This window comes from Lepisma saccharinum, chromosome 18 (genome assembly GCF_977018435.1).
Source record: "Lepisma saccharinum chromosome 18, izLepSacc3.1, whole genome shotgun sequence".
Classification (NCBI taxonomy): Eukaryota; Metazoa; Arthropoda; class Insecta; order Zygentoma; family Lepismatidae; genus Lepisma; species Lepisma saccharinum.
The window spans coordinates 7,604,724-7,629,677 of record NC_139246.1 but is presented as its reverse complement, the minus strand read 5'-3'; the positions used below and the strand labels follow the sequence as shown (position 1 = coordinate 7,629,677).

The 24,954-nt window shown below is 38.3% G+C and overlaps 2 protein-coding genes across 6 annotated transcripts in view; one reads left to right on the top strand and one right to left on the bottom strand.

The window, feature by feature from the left end:
• Nucleotides 1–922, bottom strand: part of LOC146002369 (bleomycin hydrolase-like) — a 33,974-nt gene extending 33,052 nt beyond the window's left edge. Inside the window, exon 1 of the mRNA XM_083140095.1 lies at nucleotides 638–922. Coding sequence (XP_082996221.1) covers nucleotides 638–647 — 10 coding nt within the window. The 5' untranslated portion in view covers nucleotides 648–922. The remainder of the gene's footprint in view (nucleotides 1–637) is intronic.
• Nucleotides 923–4,597: 3,675 nt separating this feature from the next.
• The window catches only part of Rilpl (Rab interacting lysosomal protein like), a 99,047-nt gene continuing 78,690 nt past the window's right edge, over nucleotides 4,598–24,954 (top strand). For all 5 annotated transcript variants that reach the window (XM_083140091.1, XM_083140092.1, XM_083140093.1 and 2 more), the window contains exon 1: nucleotides 4,598–5,005. In XM_083140091.1, the coding sequence (XP_082996217.1) occupies nucleotides 4,679–5,005 (327 nt within the window). In that variant the 5' untranslated portion in view covers nucleotides 4,598–4,678. The remainder of the gene's footprint in view (nucleotides 5,006–24,954) is intronic.

Sequence of the window (24,954 nt, the reverse complement as noted above, 5' to 3'; positions counted from 1 at the left end):
GGACAACAGGAGAGTGTATTGTGCTCTCGTGCAGAAAGCAAATGGCGGCAGCAGCAATAGCGCGTTGGAAATAGATTTTCGTAGAAAACCCATGCATTCGCATTAAAATGGATCAAAACTACATTCCCGAACATTAACAACGCTACAGAAAATGATTTGCGTAAGTACTTTCTCCTGCAAATTTGAAGAAATCCGTCTCTGGTATAGTAAAGTGTTACCCAAAAGAAATAATAAAACTAAATCTCTTAATTCCGGGAGATAAGAGTTTGTCCGGGCGTTACACAACTCACATTCCGGGAAACTCCCGGCTAATAAGGTGGGGCTGGCAAGCCTCCTAGCTACGTGGCTGTATTTCAATAAACAACAAATGTAAAAAAAAATACAATTCTTGAACGACTTTCATTCAGTACTAATACTCAATTCTCTTCTATTTCTTGTGCGTGCCGGTTTTAATTTTGTATAACCCGCATCAGTGACTTGACAACATAGAATGACAGGTCTGACCGAGCAACACGAAATTAAAATGTATAAATACGGAAAGTGTTCGTTATTGAGCACATAAATTCATGCAGAAACATATTTATGAAATATATTCACATTTTAAAGGACTGTGCAAGGTAATATATACATCTCTTACCTTCTGACATTACTAAAAATTTTCACTACCACGAAAGGAAAGATGCCGTCACTGAGTCTCCTTTTACCTTTATGGGTTTCCCTTACTGCACAACACTCTTGCTTCCTTGTGTTCTGAAGTGAGACGACGTTATTAGGTTAGGTATGTTAGGTTCGGTTCCCTTATAATTAATACGGAGAAAATTTATTATGTATGCTATGCTAAGAGAATTAAACCTAGCTAATCTAACAAGTTAGGCATCTATCTAGCGCACCAATAAAAAGATTGTACGATGACGTCAGAACGAAAGATTGTTCTTGCGTTGTGCGATAAGGGAGACCCGTGCCACTGCTATGCAGTCGTGTATCCTGCAACTTATCCACCACAAAAATGCTGATTTCTCAACACAGTAAATGTACGTTTGTGTAAATTTTGCATATAACTTACTACCTATCTACCACTTCACAGCATTCAATGAAATTATACATTATTAATGAATTAATTATTAAAAATGGACACATTATTTTTCATTTCGTCTTTGACATTTTAGTGAGGTATAAATTGTATATTCCTGGTCGATTGGCACTCAACATCATCCTGTAGGCAGTATTTAGCCATTGGGTCCGACTATAACATGGATCATTGGTGCGCACAGCGAGCAACGTGATCGATCAGCGCTACTCTCTTTCTTGCTGAACGAACTTGAACCTTGCTGGCCAACTGTTCAAGCTCACCGCGTCATGTTACATGAAGGGCAAAGGGATATTGTTTATTTTGCGATCCCAGTGCTGACTTTGATGCCTAAAAAGTCCATTGGTTGTTGATAAGGGTGTGCGGGAGCCCGAAAAGTCGGGACTGGGATCGGAAAAAAAAATTCCCGACCCCATCCCGACTTCAGGAAATGACTTCCCAGCTTTTAGGGTACCCGAACAGTCGGGAAATACCGAATGGTTATTTTAAGAAGCTGTTAATTTTCGACGTTTTCTGCATTGCAAGTGTCTGGGACTTATCGGAAATTGTTTGTTTTTATTCCAGAAATGTAAAAATAATCACTTAAGTTGAAAATGGCGTGTAGAATTCGAGATTTTTAGAGCTCCGAGAAATTTCGAACATTTCCCGACTTTTAGCATAGCTTTTAGTGCTTGCCGAAAGTCTTAACGGAACGCATTGAATGAAAATAACTGAGCTCGTGAATCTGGTGAAACCAGTTATTTTACACACTTATGGGACACTCTAGGCGAAAGCGTAGGCGCAGCGTTTTGTTTAGAGAAATTTTCCGCATGGCGTCAGCGGAAAGAATGTTCTTATGGCAAAAAATAAACTCTACTGTGGACACTGTTACTCATTTTAATCATGGCCGTAGGCAAGAAAACATTTCGGGGGGGGGGGTCATTCATAATTGATCCCAAGGGCGTCGCCAGAAATTTGAATAATAGAAATAATAACAATAATTATACAATAATAATTAAAATTTCATAATAATAAAACAATTTTATTCTAAAGTAATTATTATTATTATTATTATATCCTTAAGGGGGCTTAAGCCCCTATCACACGGAACTGGATCTCTAGTTGGAAAGCCCTAGTTGGCGATGAACTGACTTTCTGGGTAGTAATCATGGCCGCCTGGCTGACTGCTTGACTGGTTTTGAGGAATAGGACATGTTCTAATTGCTACTAACTTTTTCGACTAGATTCTGTGGAACAGCCAATCAGAGCAAAGTTTGGCCATGTGAAGATAATCTGTGAGTTTGTAAAGTAGCCTTTTTTTGTCTGTGGCTTCCGAGTGCATCCAACACGAAAGGCATGTGTACAATTGAAAAAGCTAAAATATTCTTCCATACGTGTATAGTAAACGTTGTAAAGTATGTATTTTATTAGCGCCGTTCTTCTCTACCTAAAACCATTTAATGCGATGCGATATTTTTCTCGGTTGGATAGTTATCGTATTTTAAAAGTGTGAAGTGATACGTTGTTTACATCTCGCGCGGCCGCCATTATGGGAACGAAAGACTATCGACAAGTACGGTATAACAAGTACCGTGTGAGGCGAAAACTAGCAAATGGGTAGCCAGTCCAGCGTCAACTAGAGCATTCCAAATAGAAATCCAGTTCCGTGTGATAGGGGCTTTACTCAATTCAGCAGATGTGTGAATATCGAGCACAAGTTTTTTTTTGTTTTTGTTTTGTTTCTTTACGTTTCGTACAGTGTGTACTGAAATGCACAATTATTATACTTTGTTATCAAATTTTAAGATACCTTCAAGAAAAAGCTCTAAAATTTAGATAGAAATTTTAGTCATAAAGTCTTTGTTGTTTGACCTTATAACTTAATTTTTGGAATTTTGAAAAGTGTGGAACCAGTTACTCTCTTTAAAAACTTAGCCTGGTGCATGGATTGTAACCTCAATCGCGTAATGCGCTACGAAACTGGAGATCCTAGGTTTGAACTCCTATCAAGGGGGATTTTCGACTTATCGGACAGGGAATTTAAAAGTTGGAAAGGGAATTTTGGGACAATCATAAGGGAATTTTCAGTGTATATTCCTTGTGACGCAGGAACTAAACTGGAAAGAGGACAGCATAAATGAAAATGGAGGGGTCATGGGTGGGCTGCAATTCCGAGAATAAATACTGTTAGACTCAACTTTCAGAATTCCAAATGTATGAAAATTCTAGCTCGATCGTTTCAACATTGTCTCCTTGTATTTGTGTGATGCTTCGAAAAAAAAAAAATGAAAATAGTTACAGATTTTGGTTTCTGAACTTCCATTAATCCAACATGTCAGATGTTTCGTGGGGGTTTGAACCCTAGTAACCCCCCTCTAAATACGGCCATGATTTAATCACATTCTAAGAACGGTCAAGGCATACTCATCTTGTGCATGTTGCTTCATATCGGTCTCTGTTAAAATTATAATACATTTTCCGAACTAGTGCAGTTTGAATCCATGAGTACGCGCTTTGTCTGCAAGGAGCAGACGATTCTCACGGAACAAACCAGCCTCCGTGCGTTTGTTGAATCTCGTTCTTGCACGAAACGCACGGAATGCGACTTTTGGGACAGCATAATGAAACTCACGAAACGCACGGAAGCACTTATGGGACAGCCAGTTACCATAACTCGTTTAACGCTTTAAACTCGTGAAACTTTCGGAACGGGCCCTTTGTCGGGATTAAAAAAAATTCCCGTCCCGACCAAAGAAATTAGGCAGTGTCTGCTGCCACGTTCTTTTTCTGCTGGTACCTCAAAAGAGATGCGCGTGGCAGCAGACTCGGTCTTTGTTTTATCGTGATTTCATAATGCTATGTATGCAATTACGTCTGTAACACATACTGTGAAGTTGTAGCGATCTCTTTCACAAAAATGTTTTAAGATTATGTCCCTTAGCATTCTTCTAATAATAAACCTAAATGCTCTCGTAGTTAGGTTAGGTTCTGTTAGCATTAAAATAATATCGGTAAATGCTTTCTAAAGAAAAATGTTCTAAATTACCTGTACATTCATTCCCACTAATCATGAACTTGCATTTTTATCGTCTCAATTTGTTCTTAAGATATGTAACATCCTCTTAGCAGACGTATTACGTGGCAGGAGCAAATATGAAGCTTATTCTTACTGCTGACACGTGCGTAGAACCTTTTTCTTTAGAAGGCATTTAGCGATATTATTTTAATGCTAACAGAACCTAACCTAACTACGAGAGCATTTAGGTTTATTATTAGAAGAATGCTAAGGAACGTAATCTTAAAACATTTTTGTGAAAGAAAAGGGCTACAACTTCACAGTATGTGTTACAGACGTAATTGCATACACATCATGATGAAATCACGATAAGACAAGGACCAACGAGTCTGCTGCCACGCTCATGTTTTTTGAGGTTCCATCAGAAAAGGAACGTGGCAGCAGACACTACCTTATTTTCCAAGGAATTTTCATACGTCACGCATTCTTCAGTTCTCATTGTGTTCCACCAGGTGGCTCCTAAGTTGTTCATGTTGTTATGGCAGACGGGAGAATAGTGGGTGTGTGATTTGGTGCCAAATAAGTGGATAAAGTTAATGTCTTTTCTTCTAGAATCGGAACCAGAAATGGAAGAATTAATTATGCAGCAATATCAGTATGAGCCGGAGGTTTCGGTGGTGGACGTGTATGATATTGCCTCTGAAATCGGCAAAGAATTCGAAAAGATGTTAAGCGGTCAGACTCACGGTACTGATGCAGTGACAAGTTTGATGCCTAAAGTCGTAAATGCATTGGAACATTTGGAACGTCTGGCAACCAAAAATGAGAGAGAGAATACAACAATTCAAGAATTAAAAGCCAGAATAACACATCTGGAAAACGAAAAAATTGAAAAAGCCGAAGACAGGCAAAGGTTCGAGAAGGTAGGTGAATTCTCATCAAACGGACGTTAGACGATTTTCATATGCTTTATCCGTCAATGGAACCGATGTCATATTTTTATAGTAAATGCAAACAAAAATACTATTGATGTTATATCTCGTTAAGTGAGTTGTACAGGTGTTACTACCGTTCAGTGGTGAGTAAATTTTCTACAAGATGTAACATCAAAGAAGTAACTTTGTTGGGTGTTACCATACTGTTCGCTAGCGGATCATGTCTATGACAAATTTTATGTTAGCACGTTTGATATCGCGAGATTTGTCAGCTTTTCTGCTATTTTCGTCATAAATAATTTGCATACCTGGTGTAACATATGTTATTGTTATCGATGCTTCAATTTAAATACATTTATGTACCTTCGTATATCCAACGGCCAAAAATAGGCGAATTGCCCATCATCATTTTCACTTGTTACTTTTCCACAACGTGATGACCATGAATTAAAATAAAAACGCCAATAAGCAGAGTGCAGTATGTGCTTACGAAGAGCAGAATACCATTTGTTAAAGGAACCCAAGATGTAGAATAAACGAAAATGAAAATGTTGACGACAATTTGTCTACTGTTATCGGCTCAGTGCCGAAATCTTACACCCTGGATTTCGCGAACATTTCAAATGTTTTCATCAAATAAATAAGTTTCTTGTAACAAAGGGTGTTTCTAAATAGCACGGAAGGTATTTTTTTACATCTACAGCTACGAAACTTACTTTTTTGATAATGCGTCTATACGGCTTTTCAGGGCTTCCATATTGGATTTATGTCACAGGCGCACATCTAAACATTTTTGGTATGACTTGAGATGACCGGACCCCTCTCCGATTTTCTTTATATTTGACATACTCACTAATTGAGGCCTCCTAATCACGAATCTGAAGTTAAAATTTGTCGGTCACATCTAGAAATTGCGAACCATTGGCACGTGGTTAGGTTAGTTTCGGGTAGGTTAGGCAAACATAGTTAAAATTTGGTGTCGTGTTAGTATCAGGATCTAGAAATTGGAAATAATTGCAGACCATTGATGCTAGCCCCACGAACCATTGGTGCGTGGTTAGGTTAGGCAAACATAGTTAAAATTTGGTGTCGTGGTAGTATCAGGAATATATATATATTTGGTTGTGAAACAAAAAAAATCGCGAAAATCAACAATTTCCATTCCGAAAACTAACACTTTATTTTGCAATTTCTAGACGTTTCTGACAAATTTTAACTTCAGATTCGTGATTAGGAGGCCACGATTAGTGAGTATGCCAAATATGAAGAAAATCGGAGAGGGGTCCGGTCATCTCAAGTCGTTCCACATTTTCTTTTTCTTATGATTGTCTTGTTCAATGAGATAATTTGCGACATTTTTTGGAGTAGTATCTGAATGAGCTTATGTGGTTTCACAGGCATAGAAAATAGCGACAAGACACGATGAGGAATATCATTCAACATATTGTTGAACGGTATCCCCGGCGTGTGTAAATACGTTATCTTGTGAAACTTCCTGCACATTTATCTTCGCAACTGCGGTCCAGAAATGACTTGTGGGATAGGATAATTTGCAACTTTTATTTCTATGATGGTACGGACAGGGGAGGGTAGTATTCTGTGAAAAAGGACAACAAAGACTTTTGACATACAACTGACTTCTTTTTCTTTGGGACTTCCAAATTAGCTTCGACCCGCAATTCAGCCTGCACTTGAGATAAAGAGGTAAGTTATTTTTTGAGGTTTAATTTTAGCCTTATTTCTTTGGTACCTAAATGTGTCTGTGCGAAAAATAGTATTGGGGCCAGGTGGCTCCGGCCAGTTTCTAACATACTCTATATAGAAAGGCGGGTAGCCGGAGTGGAGGCGGGGCCGCGGTTAGGTTAATTACCCCAGGGGTGGAGCCCGGAATTGGTGGGAAATTTCAACACAGCAACCACCTCGCAACTTCAAACGCCTACATCTCAGCTTCAAATGGCTGTACAGTCGTAAATTCTTATTTCCGCGCTCCATAATTTTATTATTCACAATTAGCAGCACATACCCTTTATAAAGAAAAGAAATCACCTGCGAAATCGAGGATGTAAGATTTCGACATGGACCCCTGTTATCTTTACCATTTCACTTCTATTACAGGTGGGCAACCCACCACAAAAAGATTCCTCTGCCCACTTGAACAAATTAAGAAGTTTAATAGGTATTTAGAGAAAGAAGAATGTCAATTAAAATATATTCTTGGGTAACGGTTCCAATTGTTTTATGATTTCTCCTAGCACAAAGACTAATTATCGTAGAATTTTGGAAATCATTGTCACACGAAATTTGAACCTTCCTTAAAGTAATGAGCACTGTTTTGACTCGAGAAAAGTTATTTATGTTGAATAAAACAACTTGAAAATTACTTTACGCACTTCTGGACAAGATGTTCTCCGTCGACAAGCGACAGTAAATATCATAGAGGCGTGGGAATGAATGTAGAAGTAAATTGCAACCTTAGTAGAATGCATTTAGGGACTTCATGTTAATGCTAAGGGAACCAAACCTAACCTATCCACGAAAGCATATATTGAACAAAACCTTAAGTAATCGCTAAAACTCCGCAGTATGTGTTAACAGACGTGCATCAAAATCGAACCATGTAAACATTTCATTCGTAGCATGATGAAATCGCAATGAAACAAAAGGAACTGGGCCATAAAGTAGATATAAATCTTATAAACAAACATCCCAACAGCATCTTGGACACGTAACACAACTTACATAAATTTAGTAGTTAACATTATCATCTTACGCAAGCATAACAATTTTACCTAACAAAATTATTTTCAAAGAATTCTTCTGCCTTATATATACAATTTCAGTCAATATTTTTTGCAATTTTCTTTTGAATTTTAAAGAGGGCAGTTGCCTTAAAGACAAAGGGAGAGCATTGTGAAACTAAACTGACATGTAGTAAAAGGTTTTTTGTGTCTTGTTCTAATTACATCTAAACAATCCTAATATTTAATATTCTCCATATTAAAAGGCTCATAAGTTATCGTCCTACAAGGAGCTTCACCCTTTTTTTTGATTCACAGTAGTTTACCGAGTAAGATAGCGAAAATCGTAGCAAAATATGGTGAAGAATAATCCCCATTTTTTATAATTCATTTTATTCCTTATTTTTAAACTTGAAATATAAGACTTGTGATCCAGTTAACACTTCCATGGCTAGAAGTAGTGTAATATCTAACTACAGCCAAATTGTGGATATCCTCAGGATTTTTTCGAGGGAGGGGCAAGCCCGCAAGTTATTTTTTTTGTTTGTGGGAGGGGCAAACGAGGCACAATTGCTCACATAATAGTGTTGTCCCCTTAAAATAATAATGCTTCAGTTGGAAGTTATCATGTTCCTGCAAAGCCCTTTCAAATTAATATATGGGAATGTAATGTTCTATGTCCAATTTTTCATTTTTTCAGGAAAGCCCTTTAAAGTTTTGACATGTTATATCTTTATTAGACCTTTGTTATGATTGTGCTGAAAATTTGGGCCTGATATATTGAAGCCTCTTTAAAAATAAGTAGTTGTTTGGTTAGGTATTTATGCTGTAATGCATTATTGAAATTTGAGATAGAATAATTGCACGCAACAGCAGCTATGATTTAAGAGTGCCAGTTTTCTATCTACCAAATATAGCTAACACTGCATTCAGGAACAAGGTGGAGATGAAACAATTTCATTATGAATTTGTCATGTGTGTAACGTAGTAGGTGGGCAATTAGAAATACCAAGTGGAAGGTGACCCAGAGCGAATGAATCGTAATTGATACGCTGCTAGCCTGCCTGTTACTAAGTCGTATACAGTGTTTGGGGTGCTTAATACATTGTTCGTATCGCCCCAGTCTCTTAAGAGAACCAACGATCCAGCAAATACATGCGATCCTATGAAAAGCCTATTTTTAAGGACAACAATTGTACGATTAATATGATATTTAACACGTGTTCTACAAAATTGCGTTGCAGTAAACTCCAAATGCCGTAAACCACCCTCAAGAGTCACACATACATTTAAATGGACACCAAAGTATACAATTAATAAGGCTGTCAATAACATACGTTAAAGAAAACGTTTTAACACCAGTCTTGTTGTGTACACACGACTGCAAGGAGTATTTCTCACAGGGTTAACGAAAGGCACAAGTCAAAGGTTTAATTGTTAATCTTACTTTTATTCCGAATAGTTGGCTCAAAGAAGTGTGACTATCGGCTAACAACAGTACATTCATAAACAAACATCATCTTTCAACGTCCAGAGTTATTAAGGCGGCATTTTAATTTAAATCGTATATTACAACACAATCATTCAAGATCATTATTTCAACAATGATTACAATATCTATCTGTTATAAAAATCAACAAAAAGTGTTGCAACCTGTTTTAGAGATATCCAATGAATTTAAAGCTTAATATTTAATTATCAATTACCAGTCATACAACTTGCATATCTGATGCTCCCGACAACCTTCATGTGGTTTCCTTCATGTCACCTCGTTGTTTGTGCATGTGTGGTGGATGCTTGCTTACAGACTGAAGGGGCCCATGTCACTTGTCACTTCAATGTGACACCCCCCACTGTCATGTGTTGCTTCGGTCTGAATGTTCTCTATACTTAACAAGATTGTATGCTACTTCATGAGAGATTATGATTTAATTTAGCTTGTAAATCACAGAGAACAAATTGCAAGTACTGCTGTTGGAAAAAGGTCGGCTTTTTCTTTTTGATAGATGGTTCCTTTTACAATCATGAATGTGCCTCTGCAGTGGAATAAAGTAATGCCGTTGTCTTGTAATAAGAAGGGGTTTATGGTTCAATACTAAGTGGAGGCAGAGTGCTTCTCATCTCATTTCAAACTGTAGGTCCAGTCCAGATTTCTTAAATATCTTTTTTTGCCATTTGCGGCCAATCTTATTTGCTTCTGCTTCAGTTTTAGTGCCTGTGTCTCAACCGCAGACTTTTTGCGGTCCATTGCATCCAGGATTTGACAAGTAATTTAAATCTTATTTTATATTTGACAGCAAGTCTATACATAATCGAACTATGATTATGCCATAGTTGATATATTAATATTAATTGAGGGTGCATATTAATTTCCATATAAACTTGAATGAAACTGAAATGTATTTATGAGTGAAATTGCTGGGATCAGGACATCGACTTGTAAAAATTAAATTTACTGGGCTGTAGTCTCACAAAGGTTTACAAAGCCTTAACTACTTTTCCTAACAACTTCAATGTCATGCAACAAACAGCCAAAATACATCCACCACTAGTTGCTCCATGACCAGGCTTCGTGGCCATTTAACCAAATTATGTGTGATGTACTGGAAAGCCAGAATACAAATATAATTTACTGAACACAAAATGTAATGTAAAGAGATTTGATACTAGATTTTCAAGAGGTAGAGCAGTATTTTCTTTTTTGCTTCATGTACGTGTTCGTATAACAAATTCAAACTTTGAAAATGACATCATACACATACAAAACTACTCTAGTTATGTGAATGTTTATACTACATAGGTATATTTAATAAGCCTACCGAAATATGAAGATAACACTCGGAAAGAACCGCCCATTCAAGAAAGCTTTTTTTGAAAGCACTGTTTATGTCTAGCTACGAATTTCATATTGTAAATTGTATTTTATATTTATAAATGAGTGTATTTTACAGTAAGGAGATAAACGAAAACAATGGAACAGGAAAAATAACTTCCAAGTCCTGTATTTTCATTGATTTGACACACTTTTATGAAAAAGCCGAAAAAACCCAATCAAAAAAGCCGCGGAACAAACTCCGTTTTTTTTAAAAAAAAAGACTGTTTTTTTTTTTACCACTTCCAACTCTATTCAGAAGTCACAAGAAGACTTTATTGCTCAATGTAAGTAGTGGTGTCTTCAAGGTATGCTTTCCACGTTTTTCACTTTTAACAGTAGACAAACTGGAGATTCACATAATATTAACAAGAAATAAAGAACAGTACCATTCTGTACTTTATCGCATACAAATACACGTTTTATTTTAAACATATATCTGCTCTATTGTCCTGCACCGTGGCCATGCTGCTAAGGCGTCATGCTTTGGGCTCCGGCTACGGGACGCGTACAGTCTCCTGGGGGAAGCGTAACAACTTTTCAACGTGTATGGAACAGATGCCCACCAACCACTGCGAGAAAATTTTGGAGCTACAAATGATTAGCGTAATCCGGTCAATGGAACCTACAACAACTACTGGGGGTTCTTCATGCTGACCACACGTCACCCTGTAACTGGTTGGATGATCTACCACCTCGGGTGAGTGAGTGAGTAGTATCAGGTGGGATTGAGGTCCGTAGTTAGGCCCAGGCTTTCAATGGGCTGTAGCACCACCAGTTATATAATATACCTTTATGGCATGGGTTGGTTGGTATATCAGCATGAACAGTATTCTAGCACCGATGACATTTTTCTTGTAGAAGTTAACTGCTTTCGTCCACACGTTTAATGGCCTCCACTTAAGGATTCACAAAACTTAGCATACACCCTCAGAAAATGTTGGGACTACTGCACTGAGCAACTTCAAATGCTTTGTTCGTGCCGCTGCGGTGGCCGTGGTGTCAGTTTAGCATGCGTGGAGGGAAGGTGTTAACAACAGAAAGTGTGTGCGGAGGGAGGGGGGAATGTTTAACCAGTTCGCAACTCAACCTATACTGCTCACATATCCAGCTGGCGGCTAGGAAACAACGAATCAGCGATCCGTTGAATTATCTTCGACTGACATCGGGCATGTTCATGCTACAATGTACCAAAAGTTCCTGTCGGGACGATACAAATTAGCATGGGATATACAGCATGTTGCTAAACGTACTGTAAAAGGGGAGAGAGTTGATCAACAGCGTTACTGGGTAAAAGTTGTTGACTAGTATACAATGCACGGAAAAGTAGTAGACAAGACACCCAAGCACTGTGCAAACAAGCTAATAAAAGAACTGACAAAAACAGACGTATGCTTGGCAATGCTGTAACTGGAGAGCGATGTTACCTCTAGAGCAGTAGTGTATGCTGGGTTCAAAACTTGGACTATCATCATATTATAGTATTCGAATGGACCAATATTTGCGGGGGCGGGTCTTTTTCGATCATCATTGGAAAGTGATATTCTTGGCCCATTGGGGAATTTCTCTGTCATAAAAGCAACGCTGTTTCCCTTTCCTCTAATAGTTTCTCTCCAAAATTCCCCATTGGTGGAAAGATGCCAAGCTGGTAACAATGAGTTCGCAACACTAACGGCGTCATAGAAGGAACTCAACTCATGCAGTCCCCTACGGATTTCAAAGAAAGCGGACAATATTGCCAACTCCTAAGAAATTAGTGTAACAACTGTTAAAAAATAAGTGTGCCAACTACTGAAATGCCATCATCTTAATATTGAAATTAACAATTTTATGCACATTTTTCGACCGATTTTTTCTTCTCTTCTGAGCCTGTTCTTCGCAGGTAGTCTAGATAGCCTGGAATATACGCCTCTGCCCCCTCGAGAAAAAAAAAACCTTGTGTATGCCAATGTTTACACAAATGGAGGTATTTAAGCTACACTGTAGTTGCTGTGAAAGTAGTCAATAAAATCGAAGCTGCTAGACTGTTAAGAGTTGTGTCTGTTTTCCAAAGTAACTAACAATTTATTTCGCAAATGCCTAATAATAATCAGACGCGTCGCCTGATGCATGAGCACGTGAACACTCATGTATATGTCTTAAATTACGTACATATTAAATGCACACACACATACGTATATTTATTCGAAAAAAAAATACTATGGTGTACGAGTATATACACACAATTTACTAGGGGTGTGTGGACCAATTTTTTGGGTCGGGACGGAGATTTTTTTAAATCCCGATATTCGGGACGGGAAACGTTTGAAATTTCCCGAAGCGCTTGAAATCTCGAATTCTACGTCATTTTCACCTTAAGTGATTGCTTTTGCATTTCGGGTACAAAAACTAACAATTACCGATAAGTTCCAGACATTTACAATGCAGAAAACGTCGAGAATTAACTACTTTTTAAAATGACCAATCGGTATTTCCCGACTGCTCAGGATCCCGGGAAGTCATTTCCCGAAGTCGGGATCGAGACGGGAAATTTTTTTCCCGATCCCGGTCCCGACTTTTCGCGATCCCGCACACCCCTACAATTTACGCTGACACGACTTCTTTCACGTCTGACTCCTACGGTGTTCCACTGAGGGTGTTGAACACAATTGCTGTGCTTGTTGCATAGATCTGACATGGCCACTATACCCCAAAGATTCATTTCGCTGTGCGAACACTGATGCAAGCGGCAATACTTTTTACATTCGGCACCAGAGTGCAGCATATACAAGGCATGTCTAGGGGGCTTGAAGGGTCTGTGCTAGAGAGAATTTGCTAAACCTGGTGGATTTTAAGGGGGAGATTGACAATTTTCCCATGGTCCTTCGTGTGTTACTTCAAATATAGCGTGATTTTGGCGGGAAATTGTTGAAAATAAATTGAACTGTTATTCTCACTTTTTCAATTGAAGATGAAGTTACAAAAGAAAGGAGTAAATCTGCATTCAGAAGAAAAACATTATTGTGAACACTCGTATGCGAATCGCACGCAACGCCACTGATGATAATTGTATTTTCGCAAGGAACACAGCCTTTCACAAAAGTGGCACCAGAGTTCGTGTAACATAATACGAGGAGTTAACGTTCCTGTGGTAACCTTGAAGTAGAATATCCTGTTTATTGCCTTTGTATTCAGTCTTCCGTTTTTCTCGTACGGAAATTGCAGCGAGTTCGTGAAATATTCCAAGCGTAACACATACCTCGGAGCTGTGACTGATTGTTCCATTGTTACATGCAGATCGGTCCATTTCAAGACTTGGCTCAGCTAAAGTGCTCTGGTTTTTATGAACGAAGCCGGACGCAAATTGGGGTTCGTTTGCAGCATTTGGCTTAGAAATCCACTATTTTGCATCGACGCTAGTACAGCTGTTATTTCAGCCCACCTCCGTGGTGTAGTGGTTAGTACAGCCCGCTACGATGCCAGGGGTCCCGTGTTCGAATCCTGCCAAAAGAGGAACAAAAGCGAAGTAAAATAAAGAAATCAATCATATTAAATCCGATACCATAAGCAACTTAAATTAATGAGCCATCAGTAAGAACATCGATTTTTCGTTTTTTCCCCCTTCAAAATCGATGTTATTTTTCTTACTTTTCGATGTTACTTTCCTCAAAATTCACGATTTTATTTTAGCACACTTCTGCGAAATATACCTACAATTATACCGTCATTGTGCGTTTGAACCTCCAGCATGTAAAGGTGCTTCCTTAAAAGTTGTAATTTTTATATTTTGTAGATGAATACTTTTATTTAGATATGTTCTTTCATTGTTCATTTGTGTCTTTGTGTTTGAAAATATTTATTTTAATTATTTAGTTTTCCAAGGTGTCTACCAGTCAAGAAATGAACTGGTAGGTCAAGAAAGTCAAGATTTTTTGCTATTTGTTGCAGTATGGTGAATTTACACTGTTCTGGGATTCGATAAAACTGAATATTTGGAAATCTGAAATTGTATTGTGTTGTGGTTGAAGATTTTTTTTCACTTTGTTTCTTAAGAATTAGGTTCTTGTACACATGAAATTTTATAAAAATATTACAGTAATGTGGCCATCCCCATCCAGGATCAGTGGCGTGCCCAAGGGGGGGTTGGTGCGGGTTATAATCCTTCCCTTTAGCCCAGTGTTCCTAAAAATGAACGTCAAAGGTAGGAAAATGAAACAATAAGTGCTGACTACCAAGAAATAACAAAACGAGGGCTGACTACCAAGATAAAGTATACATAACCCCTTTCTTTCGAAAATACGGGGCACACCCCTGTTTAGGCTGAAGTCTGAAACATAAATTTTTATATGCATTAATAAAGCAAGTCTAAATCTCTGAAAAGATATATTTTCTTAATTTCCAAAGATCCCTAAGTAGGAGCGATTAAATAAATGTTAAGAAAAAAGGGAAAAGGATAAGGAAAAAAGGTCAAGAATTTTGGATTTGTTATTTTGATTGGTAGACACCCTGTTTTCGTTCACAAAACAATAATGTCCAATGCACTGTCCAGGACTGAAGCTTCAGCATTCTTTATACTCCTGAAAACTTTATGAATTTGAGATAAGGTGTTTCATAAGATAAGGAATGATATCGATATTATTGTCACGCTGATAAATGTGTAAATTCTTATCAGACAGAGTATTTAGTTTTAATCTCAATCTTGTTTACTTATCTGGTCGTGGCCATTATTTAGCTTTGAAATATGGCGTTAGTTAATACCCCACTTTGTATCAGTATGCGAGGTGTGATCAATATGTTTGGGTAGTACTGATTAAAAACTATACTTTTTTCTTGAAACGTATTGCTCAACGTTTTGACCCAATTTCAATTGTCTTTTTTTCAAGAGTTTTTTGACGAAAAAAATTATGTCAGTTACCTGACATCCGAGTTTCAAATTATCCGTTTTGGATGCGACGGATAATAGGGTAATCCGGATATGAGACAAATACGGTTATTCCTGATATTCGAGTATTCAGATTGCTATTTACTTTTTAAAGTTCAGTAAGCTATTTTGGTAAGAAGCGTGTGTGAAATTAAGGAAATGATTACCAAACAAAGGATCTTGAAACAAAACTGAGATTGTTATTGTAATATGTATGTCTTTTACATTTTTTTTTTTGGATGGCGGAAAACTTTGTGCTTTATACTGAACTTAGTAATGCAGAAGTCTGAGGCAAAAAAGGCAAATATTTTAAAAAAATATGCGAAGAATTCGTAAAACGGATAAACGGACAGATTGGATAAAGGATTTTTAGAGAATCTGTAAGGTAGAAATACGAACATGACGAATTAAATAATATCTGGAGAGCCAGTAGAACTATCTGGATAATGCACACATTCGGATATTCTGAATATCCGGGTATCCGGATAACATCGCTATTGCAATACAAGAAATAACCAAACATTTAAATACTAACAGTTACATTTCGAAGTTAGCAATTTACCGTAAACATTTTTAAAAATCGCATTTAATATCTTCCATTTTTTATGCGGCGAGAGTTAACAAAGATCGTGTAAATATTAGCTTTAATACTGCGTACCAATTTATCTTCAATGTCTGCATATTTTCTATTTGTCAAATATTCCTTGTAAGTGACAATACATCGAGCATAGATTCTTCTGATGTCTCTTTCGATTTTTAAAACTTCTTTGTTTTAACTGTGTGTCCTTCAGTCAGTGTAAACATTGGTAGTGGAAACCGTTGATCGCTGGCTGAATCCAGGATAAAATCTGTATTGTTGCTTTTCCGCATTTCACCACGTCATCATTTATTCTGAATGTCGCGATTAACATAGGCAGAAAAGAAACTTAAATGACCAAGATTGAATATAGTACCATCAGATTGTCTCGCTAAATGAATCTGAATGGAGTTGTACCTATGGTTCAGTGTGTGGAAACGTCAAATGAATTATGTAGCCTTGAGTTAAAAAGTTCCAAAATAATGCGGAGAAGCATTACAGTCTCCCAGAAGTCTGGGGAGCAAGGCTCGCTTTAGACGAAACATTTCTTTTAGCATTTTTGCTACCATAAATGCTTTCAAAAATTTTGTAGATTTTTTTTATGGCAGACAATAGGCCTACTGTACACGGAATCATTTTCTGAAACTTTCCGTTTAACATTTGCGATGCGAATTTGCAGAGAACGTTATAACGAGATGAGCCAGTGCCCGGTGTTTACAACTGAAACAACTAATTTATTCTTTCATACGTGTACTGTGTACACTATAAGGTATGTATTTAAGCAGTGCCATTGATTTGTGCCTAATACAGTTTTATAGGAAACGTTATTCCTTTCGGTTGAGTAGTTATCGGCTTTCAAAAACGTGAAGTGATACATTGTTTATATCTCACTCGGCCGCCATTCCAACTGCACTCGTGACCTGGAGGTCGCTTCTGATTGGTTATGCTACGGACAGATTCTGTCCATGAGAAATGCCATGGCATCTGAAATACGATAAGAGTTTTCTCTTTGCGCGGTAGCATTTTGGTCATGGCATAAATATTAAGAAAGATGCTTTTGTCTAAAACGGGCCTAACGGTGGAGAAGGGGCGAATAAGCGGTGGCCGGAGCGAAGCTGCTGCAGACGGCTGGTAGCTGGAATCCCTTCCCCATCGCATGCGTTCATTTGGCGAGCCCTCTCCAGTCACTATAGTGGAACCACAAGCAAAAAATCTTGTGCAGAACCGCGACCCCTGTGCACCGTGCTCCCTCGTGGAGGGGAGGGGGAGAGTAGAGCATGCTTCCTTATGGACGGAGTTGAACGGAAGAAGGGATAGCTGCGCGGAGACTTTTCGTCGAAGTTTCTTTTGTTTGTGGTCGCTCTATACTTGCGCAGAGGACTTGTTTTTGTTCGCTTGCTACCATGGATTGCTGGGACAGAATATAGTGGCAACGTCTTAGATTAAAAAAAAAATAGTAACACATTTTACATCCTCCAATCTCAAATACAACATCTAACAATCACTGCATATTACTGATGAGTAGGGTTAGGATTTTCATTACAGCATATTTTTTTGGTAAGGGTGGTGTGTTCCCTAAATATATATAAAAATTCATATTGTGAAGAAACTAATTAAATTAAGGGCATATTTGGCCATTTCTGCGTGATAGAGCATATTTTGATGGATTTTCCGTCATATTCAGCATATTTTCGCTTCTTCAAGAAATATGCAGTCATTTTCGAAGTGGGTTCGTTCTTACTGCCATGTTAACTCGAGTTGTTTTTTTTTTATTATTTATTTATTTGAAAATTTAGAGAAAGTATTCATTGTGCTTTGGAACTCAGGGCCCATAACGTGAACTAAGAATAGTACATATGTGAAAATATTTCAGCATTTATATATTGATGTTTGAAACAGTCCAGTTATAAGGACATATTTTTCAAATTATAGGGTAGACAGGGGCAAAAGTCCTAATTCGTAATAATAGTATGATAAAGAAACACAGTTGGCACCACTGCAACCGAAAAGGAAAGCAACACTAAAGTGCAAAAAGCCATGTCGAATACATGTCCTGGTTGTGGTGAAGCATTTTCAGATCCCCCTGTTGAAGATTGGATCCAGTGTCATCGCTGTAGGGATTGGTATGAGGGCTGCTCATCATATGAAGGCAGTGGCGAATTCACATGCGACCATTGTTAGCCTAATTGAAGACTTGTAGGTCTGTTTAGACGTGGGGACATTTACCCCAGTGTGTTGGGAACTTTGCCCTAAGCCTGGGGAAAAAATTCCAAAATACAGTACTATGTTTTTTTGCTTGTATTACATATACATTTTTTATTTGTGTATAACTAAGATTCCACTGTATTCTACTAACTCCAGTTTATCTCAGTCAATACAAGATTGATTAGAAAGGTTCCACACAGTTTGTCAAAAATTCAAAACCCCTAAGGGGCGGGCGTTTGCCCCGTCTACTCTAGTGCATGTTTTGTAAAATTTTAGGTCATAAGAGCATATTTTATTTTGCATATTTTGGTGATTTTTAGGCCATAAAAATCCTAGTCCTACTGATGAGTGTTTGAAAACTGAAGCAAACTAAGAGAGGGGAAAAGTGTGTGGCACGTATGGGGACATTGCCGTAGAATGATATGGGGTGTTCCATTGGATTATTCCTATATGAGATGTAATTAATTTTATTGATGGAAATTGTGGACACACACCGACATGTTCTCTTCCCATATAGCTTCGTGTACAATCGGACTGAAATTTCTCGTGAATGTGTTTGCTTTGCTAATTATAACGCAACTGGTTCAGCGAGAAGGTAAACCTAATTAATAAGGCACGTGTGGCCTGTTTGTTGGTTCTGCTTGACATCACTTTGTTTTTACGAGATTTTTAAAAAGGAGCCATCACCATCAACCAGGAGCGCATCGTTTCTTCCTTTTCACTTAAAATGGGACAAAGGGAAATCGTAAAAACGCCCACAAAGTAATATTTTTACGACCAGTTTAAGCTGGTACGTGATCAATATTCCAAAGACCACAATTTGAAACCGTGATGAACTCTATTGACTCGCACTTCGCGTTGGACATGGAAAAGTTGAGCCCACATCCAAGATGGCGGCTGTGTCTCATTTACAGTGTGTAAGATAGATCCCCAGTCTCCGACTTTGGTGGTACATCAAAAATGTTCATAAGCACTCACATTTCGGATCTACTATCCTTTTCAAAGAAATCTCAACCACACAAGATGCTGTGGTTCGCCAGAATGCTCTTCCCGAACCAGTCACATGGGGTAAGCAGTGGAATCTACAACTTCCTCCCTCACAGTCTCTTTAAAAAAGAACAAAATACATTCTCACTATGTTCTTGAAAACAATTATATTACTACAGTTGCGACCCAAAAAGATCCAGTTGTTATCATAGATGAAAAACTGAACGTTAAACAACACATCTGCAGCTACAACTAAAAGTGCAATGGGCCTCATAGCCTCCTCTACAGATTCACTGAAATTGATACTCCATCTTCTCTTAGCCTATTTTTCAAGTCTTTCATTTCTCCTATTCTTGAATACTGCTCTCCAGTCTGGGCCATGGCTTCCAATACAAATCTTTCTAACATGGATTACGTCCTCAGCTTGTTTACCGCCATTGTTCGCCATAGAGTTCCTTCGCTGCGGCATCTGCAGAGACCTGACATCCTGAACATTCAGTGTTGCAGACCTGACGCGATCTGGCCGATTTGACATTTTTCTACAAAATCATCAATGGAAAACAAAGATCAGAATTTCTATTTACAGAATTCATTTTCAGAGTTCCCTCTCGATCGACCCCAAACATTGAATTCTTCCACAACTCTACCGCTTGGCTTTCCCTTATACAGCGCTCTCTGATCCACAGGCTGCCCCAGTTCTACATAATAAACTACCCGCAAACATCGACGTATTTGTCCCTGAAAGTATTTTCCGATCTTCTCTAAGAATGAATATGTAAATCTTTTGTTGGTTTTCTTGTTTGTCGTATCATGTTTATTTTTTACCTTTCTTGTTTTTTCCTAAAACAATCTTGAATTGTTCTTGTTAATATATTACAGTTGTCAGTGTAAAATGGCCTTACAAGTGCTGTATCTGAAACTTGGAATAAATAAATAGATAATTATTGAGCACATGAAACTATACACCATATACTTATCGAAACATTAACTTATCGCATCTTTCACTCGTATAGTTGTGGTTAACTGTTAGAATTGTGTAGCTTCGAAATGTGTTAATACTTACAGCATTACATAAGTGTGTTCTCTAATCAAAGCAGTACCCTTTCAACCCAATTTAGTAATTATACAGTAACACAAAATTTAACAATTTCGTGGCTTATGTGGATGTTACGATTTATTGAATGTTGGCCACTTGATGTGGCCTAAATGAGAAATCACTCGCTTGTACCGTTTCCCTGGTAAACTAGCTGTCTTTGTATCTTGTGATTGATGGCAAATAGATGACACACTGAAAGGACCAACAGGGATACTAACTGTGGAGAATAGTTGAGGAATCAACTTGCATGTCAGTTGAATCTGGGGGAGTGGTTTGCACAGCACGGTACCACGCCAGGGGTCCAGGTTCGAATCCCTACATGGGTGTCCTTTGTGAGTGTCCCCTCATCAATTTTATCACTCATCCTCATCTTCGCGATTATCCGAAAGTGGCAGAAAAGGAAGTAAGGTAAACGAAACCAGTTGAGTCTGGGGAGTGAGTTGTGATCCTTTCTCTGGATACCTAAATGTCATCCTTCCTTCCACATAGTGCACCCTAGACTGTATTATGCAGACTTGGAGGCTCCGGCGTTTGGACTGACAGCCAGGATAATCCTTATATTGGGCTCGTGTTGTGACGTGAATTCCAAGCTTTCGAGAGCGAACGTCACTGTCATCTTCGGGGAGAGTGTGATATTAGCTCTTGAAAGCTTGGAATTCTTAGCACAATCCACCTGGTCAATAGCCGGAGAGAATCTCATCATCATTCATCGCCAGGAAAGCTTTAAGACTTACTTCAGCCTTCTGTGCGTTGGTGATTGTCCTCTCATCCATATTCCATCTCATCCTGTCATAATTCATTCTCATCTTCACAATTAGCCAAAAGTGGTAGAAGCATGAAGTAAAATATAACAATTCATTCCTTCAGTTGTATCTCCTGAGAGGTTATAGGTTGTTCCTGGCTTACATTTGGATATCATTAAATTGTGGCACTTTCCAATGAAAAGGCCTTTAGAATTGTAGTTTGGCGAAAACGATTACGTCAGAATGTGTGAATTCCGTTTGGAATGTCTTGGGTTATATTGAGTGGTGAGTATTTTGCATTGTTGACTCAAGGTCGTTTGTTTTCAAGACGTAGGTGAATAGACTGTGACTCAGCAGGAAAGTGATTAAGTCGCCTTCTCTCTTACGAATCAGCACTGATATGAGAAGCACGCGTGAAAACAACTGAAGAGCTTCTTTGCTTGTGGTGATGCATTTTCCATTGAAGTACGTATCAACCTCACTGTTTCTTATTGTAGAGCTGACCCAAAAAATGCAATGCAACAACATTGGGCCTAAAAATGATCTTTCCCATCACTGCTTTGCACTGTAGGAAGTGACTTATTTCGACAGTACACAAATCTGTGCAGTCACCAGAAATTTTGTAGGGGGTTAGGCCATTAACAAAACTTTATTAGTAGAAATAATAACAAATATATTTATTATTAGCACCGTTATCATTATTTTAAACTAGTAACAAATATAAACTAATAAAAACGCCAATTTTATTTCAAATAATATTTTAGTTTTATTATATTAATGCAGCGACGTTAATATTCGATTCGCTAGATTAGTGAATACCCAGCACAACTGTTTTACATTCCATGCAGTTAGAGTTATTGTACTAAAGTTAGTTTACAGTTATGGATTGATTTTTACACACCTCGGCAATGAAAGGCTTTAAAAGTAAGTGGGAAATGTTACTCATAATAATTATGTTGTGCGACCTCTCACATAAAACTCTTTAAACTTTTCGAATGTAAACAGTGAAACTGTTTATTCTTTTGATTAATTTGTTAGAATAGGAAAACATCAAGTTTCACCTGAATCCTGTATTTTTCATTCATTTTCTTATTTGATTTAGTTTCTACTTTAGTTATTCTTTTCGATACTAACTAAATGAAATTCGTTTCTGTTATTAACAATTAATTATGTTTTTGTAACTTGAACGGTGCCAATTTCCAGAGGGGGGTCCGACGGAACTTTTCGACCTCCCCCCTCCCGGCGCCCATAGGTGGAAGAAGGGTTAATAATTTCGCTTCCCTCTCCCCCTACAGATATACCTTCACCCCTCTTCCCATCGTAAAAAATTCTGGAAAATTTTCTTGCCTCCACTAGCAAAACGGCTACATTTTACAAATTGTGATTTTCAAAATACTGATGTAAACTAGAAACTCAAGAGCACATTCTTGATATCTCTAGTTTCTCTATTTCTTTACCTTTTACTTGTAAAGTTCTTGATATAAACAAGGTCTTCCCGATTGGGTAGTGTGAAGAGGTCCCGGTTTCGATACACGGGAAGGCACAGTGGTTTGGATTCCACCTTAACCTGCCCTAACCGTCCATAAGATGGACACAGGCTAAAATCATGTCTGATTTAATTACAGGCAAATTAATGCCATCAACTTTACGTACGGTGTTGCAGACAAAGCATGTGGCTACCATTGAGGGTCGGCTTAGCACCCGAGCGTTGAAATTTAGCAGTGCCATCTCTTGTCTTTTTGTGGCAGAATAAGTGGAAGCAAGATTTCTAGTGGTGCATCTCGGCGCCTCTCAATGTATTATTCCGGAACTTCTTGCAAGGGACCGTTCCCAGTGGGAGGTCCGTGCACCGGTTTTCCTGCCTTAGATAAATATCTGCTTATACATATCTTTATCTGTGGTCGTACCGGTGTACAGCCTCAACGGTGCAAATTCAAGCACATATTAGAATGAAGGACCACACATTTCCAACAACTTTCACTTCTTTCAATTTATCCCAATGCGCACTAACATCGAATTTTGTCCTATAGGACCGGACTTTTGAATCACCCTGTATATGTACATAACCCTCATTGAGGCACATATGGTGACTTTTGTCAGAAGGAGGTTACCTTGCAGGTGGCATTTTTTTAGGACGAGTTTCTTGGTCTTGAGGATGTAGGAAGTGTCGATTTGACATTCTACCTTTTTCTCTCCAACCGGTTTGAGATTTGTATTGCATAATCCTCAGTTGAACATGAATGAAGTGGGATCATTGTACAAGAGAAAGTTCCGTAAACGCTCTCACTCAGGTTTTGCATCTACTCCTTGGCCTACGGAGGAAGCTGTGAAATTTTGTTTGTCCGGTTTTTTTAATTTTTCAATAATAAGAAATAAAACTTTGGCCACATGGACAACTTGGTTGCGGTGTATTTCCTTTAAGGGGAAGAGGTACGGTTTCGCACCAGGCGTCCATTTATTTCAATATCGTTGGAATGGGCACTGCTACTTTAAACGAGACCCGACTATACAATGTAGAATTGATTTATTCCCAAGTTGCAAGTGAGAGCGATTTTCCGAGTTGATTATTTAGCTGGAGACAATGTTTGAGAAATACAGGGATGTGCATAAGTAGGTGTACAGTTAAATTCTCAGCCATCGCGACACAAGAAACTGAAAAGAATGAAAAATTAACAATTAGTAAACAAAAGACAAACTGAGCAAAGCTGGGAAACTTAATAAAGAGACATTTTCCTGTAGCCACTAACGTATGGTCAAAATGCTCATCTCAATCCACCTAATATACCTATTATACAACTGTATACCTATTTATACCCACCCCTGTATAAGAATTTTGAGATCCCTATGCATTCATTATGGAGAAAAAATAACGCAACAACTTCAACGTGTTCTCTTTCCATTCATGTATTTTTCTACGCCATCGGAAGTGTACATATCTCTCTTCGGTGGGGAAGGAGCAATTTAGGTCTTCGCATCTGGCTGGTAACAACCTGTTCCTCCTGCCCTTATGTTTTCAACCTCAGTTTATTTGGTTTGCAGACAGCTTCGAAGCGATCGGTGTGTGGTTGTGTTTGGTCGTTCTATTCTACAGCTCAACCAAGATAGGAATGACCCCGAGAGACTTGTGAACTAAAGCACACAATCATTTGTTTTGTGTTCGCCATCCGGAGGCGAGATCCCTATGCATTCATTATGGAGATAAAATAACGCAACAACTTCAACGTGTCCTCTTTCCGTTCATGTATTTTTCTACGCCATAGGAAAACCCCTCATGAGGGCAGACCTCACCCTCCCGAAGACTTGGTGATGACGAGTCGTGAGGGTGAGGGCGAACATTGCTGACGAGATGTATAGATAAAATAGCAAAGGAAATCTTAATTGGAAGACACAACCGCATTTCGCTAACGACGCTACAGTCTCTTTATCAGCTACATGTTCAGTTGTTAGCCGACTTTTGTAGCGGAGTGGTTATCACAATGCCAAGCTTTCCGGCTTCGGCATGGGTATATTTTGCAAGTCTCCCATCAATGTCATCATATCATCACTCATCCTAATCGTCGCGATTAGCCAAAAGTGGCAGAAAGGCGACGCCAAATATCAATCAATGGTTCAGTTGTTGCTTTGAAACCGACACATTGGGTATGTAATTTTAGGTTTGGGCATGTCATCGCACGTAAGTCAAACACCTTCTTGGAGAACCCCTTATCATAAATACACTGCATTTAACCTAACAACGAAAGCATTTAACAGCCTGACATCAGAAAACGAAATACTGCACTTGACCGAGAAGGTATTTGATGTACGTGCGATATAAGTGAA